Source organism: Bombus pascuorum, chromosome 1, assembly GCF_905332965.1.
Source record: "Bombus pascuorum chromosome 1, iyBomPasc1.1, whole genome shotgun sequence".
Lineage (NCBI taxonomy): Eukaryota > Metazoa > Arthropoda > Insecta > Hymenoptera > Apidae > Bombus > Bombus pascuorum.
This window is the reverse complement of record NC_083488.1, coordinates 110,878-118,996: the sequence shown is the minus strand read 5'-3', so window position 1 is coordinate 118,996 and position 8,119 is coordinate 110,878. Positions and strand designations below refer to the sequence as shown.

The following is an 8,119-nucleotide window of genomic DNA, read 5'->3' as shown; positions in this document are numbered from 1 at the left end:
CCGTTCATCCCTTGGTGGTCGATGGAATGGACTGCGCACGCATGTATGAATAATGGATCTGAGCGTCTTGAGGGGCATCTTTAGAATATTTATTACGTGCCGCATAAATTAACGATGTTTTATCCTCGACTCGTGTCTTTCACTTCCTTAGAAATTTTGTTGTCTTTCCGTCTTGCGCCATTTCCTTCTCGCCTTCCTCCTCATCGCCGCACACGTAGACACTTTTCTCCACGAAACACAACGCTCCCACTCCATTTATTCAGGAAGATGAGGCCCATTGAATCATCGGGCCAGAAACACCAGGACAGGTGACCCTGCACCAAGCTCCAAAAGAAAGGATAGGTGTCGAAGATTGAAAGCTAAGAAAGGGAGTTTTTTAATCTAATCCAGTTTTGATTCTTGAACGTGAACTTCTTTCTGTTGCAATCGAAAAATACAAATTAGAATAAACGATCGTTTAGAAACATCAAAGTCTTTTTGAATTCCCGCGCATTCCTGCGAGCAGACACCAATCCATGTACTTTTTTCTTGAAAGAACCCAAGAAAAAACGTAACAGGATCAAAAGAATATGTCGTTGTTTTAAAATTACAATCGATTCTCGATTAATATTAACTGGTATCAGAAATCAGAGAATTCATTCATTCATGTTTTGTCCACATGCATGCATATGCTGATATATGTAAACGATGATAAAGCTATAACGTTTTGTTGCATATATTATAAGTTTCATATTTTCGCATAGTGATTTAGGGTTTAACGACAAAATTACAAAACGATAGCTATGGCTGACGAAAACTCAACGAACCAAACGGAAGATCAAGAATTAAACGATTTGTTAGACAGTGAGTAATTATAACATTCTGGTGAATTTATAATAAACATAATTTAAAAATCCTAACCTCAAACTGTATGAATATCTACTTTTATCTCTCTCTTTCTATTTAATACGTTTATTGCATACTTTTCTTACAACTTTATTTGGAAAAGTATTTATTTAATTTAGTTAAAGTAAAGGAAGAAAGAGGAACAGGAAAGAAATATTTATATTGTTTTGTAATAATAAATAGTAATATGCCGATTCTTTTATTACGTAATTAAAAGAAAAAGACCAACTAGAATACCTAGCAATATTTGTTTGTTTTACACTAAACTTTGATAGGATTGACAGTTGTATAATCATTGACTCAGGTGCTTTGAAGGACTTCAACAAAGAACAAGTATCAGATAAAGAGGATACGCGTAAAGCAGATACTTTAGAATCCACGACAGATAAGAACACAACTGATATATCGGAAGATGCTTGGACTACAGATTTTGTTAAACAAGCAGCAGAACAATTTGTAGAAAGCCTGCGACATTTCATTCAAAATGGTAATTGTTTATGAAAAACACAAAAAAGATATTATTAACAAATTTTCCCATTAGAAACAGATAGCGAATTAGGAGTTACTTCTCAAAGGATGGCACAGACAGTTGCTAGTGCGATAAACAACGAAGAAACCTTTGATAAAGATAGTGTGAGTAGAGACTTTCAAACTGCCATTGCACAAGCATTAAACGACTTGTCTACAACATCCGAAAACTTACAGGTAATTGTTTCAGAAATCATGAGGGTCTTTCTTTTATTTAATTCTTTGTATCCTGAAATATGTCTTTTTTCGTGAAAACATTGTAGAGCGAAGCTGATTTATCTGAAATGTTTGGATTAGCATCCTTGGAAGATGGGCCAGGTGCCATTCCACCATTCATGCAAGGAATGCTACAGCATTTATTGTCAAAAGAAATTTTGTATCCGTCACTAAAAGAATTAGTAGATAAGTATCCTGAATGGTTAGAAGAGAAGAAGACAGCGATATCATCGAGTGACCTTCAGAGGTTTAGAAAACAGCTTGAATTAATGCAGCAGGTGATTATCCAATAGGGACAATTATAGACAAAAGCCATTTTCACTCGAACAACAATTATTTCCACATAGGATAACAAGTTATGTCAATCCTGATATAAAGTATATATAAAAGTATCCTTTTATTTTAGGTATGTATGGAACTCGATAAAGAGAAAGATGGTGATACGGAAGAAGTGAAAAAGAAACGTTTTGAAACAATAATATCGTTTATGCAAGAAATACAAGCTTGTGGTCAATTACCTGAAGAATTAATAGGAGAACAGACAACGCTTTTTCAAACTGATACTGAGGGCGATCCTGTGATTCCAGCGTTACTACGCAGCATGGAAACACCGCAGAATTGTTGCTTAATGTAAATCCATCCTAATAATTATTCTTTGACCTCTGCGTTTATAATAATACAAGAGGTTGTTGTTTAAAATAAAATATCGAGGTAAATAACGAATCGGGATGTTCTATGTATGGATCTTTTAGATGTGTTGTAATATACATATATAGCATATAATATACATGTATTACAATATACATATCTGCTATAAGCGATACATGGAAGACTATTTAACATAATTTATTATTCTCAATAATGATATTTATCAGTGCATCATGTTTGTAAATAGTAATGTTCCTCCTAATGTATGTGAGTATATACATGCGTACGTATGTATGAATATGTATTGCTGCAAACATTAGATATTTTTTGTATACGCTTGAAAATAATAGAACACCATTACATTTGTAAAGAGTGAAACCTGATTATTTTCAGTGGAACTTCAACAATACACAAAATAATTGCATAACATTTCTTTTATTAATTTATTTATCCATATTTGTCCATTTTTGCATTTCCATCTTTACATACAGTACATACATTTTTTGTACGATTATTCATGTTTGTATGCTATGCTATTACTTTCTCTCGCAAGCAAGTTATATTATATCAGAGGTTGCGGCATTCTTGTTGAACATCGTATGTCGTTTTTGATAGAAAAATCGTTACACGAGGAAATAATAGCATGCAGAATTTAACAATTTCAACAATGATATTGAAACGTTACATCTAGTATATATGTAATTGTTTTCATGCGATTATAAACACATTTTATGCTTTTTATATACACGAGTGCAGATGTATCTCACATGTGAAAGCAAAAGGAATTTTCCAAACATAAATTATACCGATACGGTATAGATTACTGAGGTAATTTATACACAACGATAAATATCCTATTTTATTTTATTTCATTATACTATGATGCTAGATTGGTAATTAAAGAAAATTAACATCTTTTAAATAAAGATGCTAACCAAAATCTAAAGATGATGTAAATGACATCGAGCAGAGATTATAACGGAGAAAGGGCCGCAACTCCCGGTAAAATCTTTCCTTCAAGAAGTTCTAAGCTTGCGCCACCACCGGTGCTCACATGGCTTACTTTATCTTCTGTTTTCCATTTAGCAGCGCAAGTGGCTGTATCACCGCCACCGATTATGGTAATAGTACCTCGTGACGTTGTCTCTACAACATTGTCCATTAAGCTCTTTGTACCTTTACTAAAATTTTCAAATTCAAAGACACCTGCCGGGCCATTCCATACGATCGTTTTTGCTCTTTTAATAGGTTCTGTGCATTAAATTGAATAAAGTTATAAACAAATATTTTTACGATATTGATTTATCTGAAAATCTCAGATACATGTCGATGACTGAGAATAAATGAATACTTTACCACTAAATAAGGTGCTCGATCTCGGTCCGTTGTCAAGTCCCATCCAACCATCAGGTATACCATTTTCTACGTCCGCAGTGCCAACAGCTGCATTTTCTGCGAATTTGTCCGCGATAACGAAATCAACGGGCAGATGTATTTGAACTTTATTTCTCTCAGCTTTAGACAATAATTCATTAACGATTTTCGCACCCTCTTCGTCAAATAATGAATTACCAATCTGGAACACGAACATTATACTTTTAATTTAGATATTTCAAACAACAGTTTACCATGCTGTATTTACCTTCATGTTTTTCGATATCTTTAGAAAAGTGTAAGCCATTCCGCCAGCTATGATCATCTCGTTAACCTTATCCAACAAATTATTAATCAACTGTATTTTATCAGCAACTTTGGCACCGCCTAGTATAGCCAGGAATGGTCTTTCAGGATTATCCAGCGCTTTGGCAAAATATTCCAATTCTTTTTTCAAAAGAAAACCACTTGCTCTTGTTTCATATCCTTCACCAAGCATAGAACTGTGAGCTCGATGGGCTGTACCAAAGGCATCGTTAATATAAATGTCTCCTAATTTTCTCAATGATTTCCTAAATTCCTCTACTTTTCCCTTCTCTGCTTTTACCTAAAAGGAGAGAGAAAGAAAAAAGAAAGGAAAATAAAAAACAGAAACGGTTTGTTGGTTTTACCTAGTCAAATCTATTATATAGCATGTAAACAATAGCGTGTAATTTGCTTACTTTAGTTCCATCTGCTCCTACTCCTTTACCTTCTTCTTCTATGTGAAATCTTAAGTTTTCAAGTAAGATAATAGTTCCAGGCGCTGGATTGGCACATGCGGTTTCAATCTCAGATCCGACACAGTCGTTCAAGAATAGAATCTCCTTTCCAAGTAAGGACTTTAGTTCTTCCGCAACAGGTTTAAGAGAGTATTTCATATCTCGTTTACCATCTGGACGTCCCAAATGTGACATTAAAACAACAGATTTTGCTTTCTTTTCAAGAGCATATTTGATTGTATCCAAAGCAGCAACGATTCTCTGGTTATTGGTGATTTTACCATCCTTCAAAGGTACATTGAAATCTACCCTATAGCGAAGTATAATGAAGTTAATGTTCACGAGTACCATAAGGTTAAATTTATTATTTAAATTATTTAACCTAAAACTTTGATATGTTACGTGGTGAAGTTACGCATTTTACGTAATAATCATTTTCTAGGTAAAAGAGAGTTATACCGTGTGAGAACGCGTTTATCCGTAAGATCCACTTTATCGATGCTGAGCTTGTTTAACGCCATGCCTCTGAATTTTGAATATGTTTGAATATATGAACTTGATACAGTATTACGTATAACAGGAAACGTGTTATTATCGCTTCTCGATTTTAATCCACTTCGTTTAGCGTTGCAGCTACTGGCAAAACTCCCGATCACTTTCAAGTATCTCCTATCGTCGTGACGCTTTGGCTCAACAAAGTCAAAGAAAGGTCGACGAATACAGCGACCTCTGAAAATCTTTTGAACTGTTCGCATTATAACAACCAGAGAAACCGAGACAATAAGGTGGATGTCAGAACGCTGTTGAACCTTGATCCGTTACTTATCTTTGTGTTTGTAACATACTTACATGTCGCATAAATATTTCCAATGAAGTTACACGAATTATTTTGAATGGAAATTAATGGACAAATTAACAAAAACAGACGACAAGAAACAAAATATGAAAAATCGTATTAATACATACATATATACATATATAACAATTACTTATACGATATGTATTAAACTTATAATTAAACGAATATGAATTAGTTTAATATGCTATCGGTAAGTTCATACAACTCGATAATCTTTGTAACAATTGTTGTAAAACGTGAAAAAGATAACAGTGACTCAGTTTTAACCGACAAAATATCATACTACATACGTGGAAGGTAGATTAACATTCGCATATTATTTACGTATATGTATGTGTATATATATGTATACATGTATATTATACGTATCTGACAATAGGCGAGATGTGTGAATTATTACTTACGAAAAGTGTCAAAGAATATGGAAAATATGAAGTTTAATTAACTTTATACCAACACAAAGATATAAAAATAATTCACAATGATCACACGAATGCATTATTAAAGTATATAAGTGAAACAATAAAAGTGTTTAATCGACTCGACGATTGGATATATTATCGTTGATACGAGCATGGACAGAACTACTTTTGTTCCATAAGCGGTGTTCAATCAACGTCTGGTATTCCGGTATTTCGTTCAACCGTTGCTATTCTCGATTCTGGCATAGTAGCATAGTCGCGCCCAGTTCATTTGCTTGATATAAAAGATATAACATAGAATAATTGAATTACGTAGAGAAACTGAAAATTAGCATTCCGTCGTTCGCACACGTGTTTGTATGCGCGTGTGTAATAATATGCTGTGCGGTATACACACACACACACACACACACACACTGGATTAATATCTTCTTCTTTCTTGTAGTTCTTTCGTCCGTCCCGGTTATGGAATTTCGATTTCGGTAATTGATTGTATTTCGATGAAAACAAAATTAAAAGTTGTTCTATACACGAAAGACGATGAAGTGAATCGATTATCGTTGGCGACTGTCTAGAAAAATTGGTTTTGATATTCGTCGAATATAAGAATCGTGTGAATCTCGTGTGAGCATATTCTAACCGATGCTGTACCGAAATAACACAACGTTGCTAAATGCGAAGACGAAATACGCGAAATATAGCCGTGTATATTTTCTCACAAAGAATCTCGGCTAAAATCATTTAATTCGGCACAACGTCTGAAAAAAAGTAGGAATACCGTCATGTATTATCATGCATTATGTATTATATTTACGCAAACATTTGTGTAATCGTTATATATTTCGTAGTAGCGTAATCCCATAGTAAGATATACAATACGAACAGTATCGATCGACATATCGAACCAATATTCTGTATATACATACGTATATATATATATATATATATATATATATGTCGGAGATGAAAGGACAGCGGACCCCCCCCCGTTGGAATTATTTGGAAAAGCCTCAATACCGTAGCATTTACGAAATAACCCAAACACAGTCATTCGAAACTTGAGACAATGAGCTTAGGCTCGAGGCGACAAACGGTCGCCGAAGCGTAGCCACGGTCACGGGATGAACGTTCCACCTAACGGAGATATGAAGTTACATAGCTTTCCTATAAAGAATTGGCAGTGCCGACACTTGACAATAAGACATTCCAACGGCCCCGCGGCTCGCCACACACAGACCCCATTCTTTGGGTAAGATGATCGCCAGATGCCGATGCATCATTCACAGTTTATGTTCAGATAGCCTGAGGAACCGCTACAAATCTTAGGACTTTGTTAACTAAAGTCCTTCAGATTGACAAACAGTCCTTATTCTATCAGCCCGTAAATCTGCCACCTATTGCGGGAAGATATGGGAGATCTGATTTGTTCACGTACGACGCTTCCTGCTAGGAACTCTCTCTCAAGGGCGGCTAGCATCCTTTTCTAACCGCCAACATAGAAATTAACCAATTAACAGCAACGTCTATTTCCCTCACCCTCCGTGCGGAGGCTTTCTTTGACGAATTCGATGATCTCGTACCCTTAGGCACATCCCATCATAGTTTTCCTCTGCAGCGTCGTCGTGACGTAAAGTCATTCTCTTTCGGGCAGTCTCATTAGCCATACGCCTAGTGTGTTTGTACAATAGGTGAATAATCTACGTCTTAGCAAAGAGCTAATCAAGCGATCCTTGTATCACGAGTAGTAAGACGAGTCCGACTTAGACTACGAAGCAAAGTACATTCGTTATTCCGTGGACCGTTGATTCGCTATATCGAACCTAGTGTCATTGTCATTAGCGTCTAGTTACCGCGGCCGCTTGTCGATCTTGTACCAACTATATCTGTGTAATAAACGTTTGTGCAACAACAATGAACAACACCGGCGAAGACTCATTAAACGCCCCTTAACCCCAACCCGACATCAGAAGTGGGATCATCGCCTTTTGTAACAATGGACCAGCTCATAGCCATCATGAATCAATCGCAAAAGGTGAGTGTGGAACCTAAGGAAGTATCATTACCGCATTCCAATCCTGAAATCGCGGGCGCCGATATATATATATATATATATATATATATATATATATATATATATATATTGTATGCCTGTAATTCGCGGAATTATCGGATTTCTATTGAAATCAGTTAAATCTTTGCCGATTTTTTCTTTTTTCTTATCGAAAAACAAAATTTGCGCTTCTCATCATCGTCGACCATTAAATATCAAATACATACATATTTGACATGAGATCACTAATAAGTGGACATATCATAAACTGATTAACCAATTAATCGATTAGATATTATATATGTAATTATATAATTATGTATTATGGAATATAGAATAACATTGGAAGATTATGGAAGATTATGTAATTGTTAAT

The 8,119-nt window shown here is 35.1% G+C and overlaps 2 protein-coding genes across 3 annotated transcripts; one reads left to right on the top strand and one right to left on the bottom strand.

Annotated features, from left to right (window-relative positions):
• The first annotated feature begins 523 nt into the window (after positions 1-523).
• Positions 524-2,352, top strand: LOC132911017 (peroxisomal biogenesis factor 19). Of its 2 annotated transcripts, none has more exons than XM_060967312.1 (5): positions 524-843; positions 1,190-1,372; positions 1,427-1,590; positions 1,677-1,907; positions 2,036-2,352. In XM_060967312.1, exons 1-5 carry the CDS (start codon positions 783-785, stop codon positions 2,261-2,263), a joined length of 867 nt encoding a protein of 288 aa, XP_060823295.1. In that variant the 5' UTR covers positions 524-782; the 3' UTR covers positions 2,264-2,352. The 2 variants fall into 2 exon arrangements, with proteins under 2 accessions (XP_060823295.1, XP_060823305.1); XM_060967322.1 differs by having other exon boundaries at positions 527-843; positions 1,433-1,590.
• Positions 2,353-2,693: 341 nt separating this feature from the next.
• Positions 2,694-5,132, bottom strand: LOC132910872 (probable phosphoglycerate kinase). The gene is made up of 5 exons (XM_060966993.1): positions 4,872-5,132; positions 4,374-4,722; positions 3,920-4,258; positions 3,634-3,853; positions 2,694-3,528 (listed from the first exon to the last, which is right to left on the bottom strand). The coding sequence occupies exons 1-5, from the start codon at positions 4,931-4,933 to the stop codon at positions 3,251-3,253; spliced, it is 1,248 nt and encodes a 415-aa protein (XP_060822976.1). The 5' UTR covers positions 4,934-5,132; the 3' UTR covers positions 2,694-3,250.
• Between the last annotated feature and the right edge of the window lie 2,987 nt (positions 5,133-8,119).

Excerpts from the sequence above, each read along its gene's own strand:
- LOC132911017 (XM_060967312.1), top strand. The coding sequence starts at position 783 with ATGGCTGACGAAAACTCAACGAACCAAACGGAAGATCAAGAATTAAAC. Across the intron at positions 844-1,189 it reads ATTAAACGATTTGTTAGACA|GTGCTTTGAAGGACTTCAAC; the intron begins GTGAGTAATTAT and ends TCATTGACTCAG. Across the intron at positions 1,591-1,676 it reads CAACATCCGAAAACTTACAG|AGCGAAGCTGATTTATCTGA; the intron begins GTAATTGTTTCA and ends AAAACATTGTAG.
- LOC132910872 (XM_060966993.1), bottom strand. The coding sequence starts at position 4,933 with ATGGCGTTAAACAAGCTCAGCATCGATAAAGTGGATCTTACGGATAAA. Across the intron at positions 4,259-4,373 it reads TAGGAGCAGATGGAACTAAA|GTAAAAGCAGAGAAGGGAAA; the intron begins GTAAGCAAATTA and ends CTCTCCTTTTAG. Across the intron at positions 3,854-3,919 it reads AGATATCGAAAAACATGAAG|ATTGGTAATTCATTATTTGA; the intron begins GTAAATACAGCA and ends TTCGTGTTCCAG.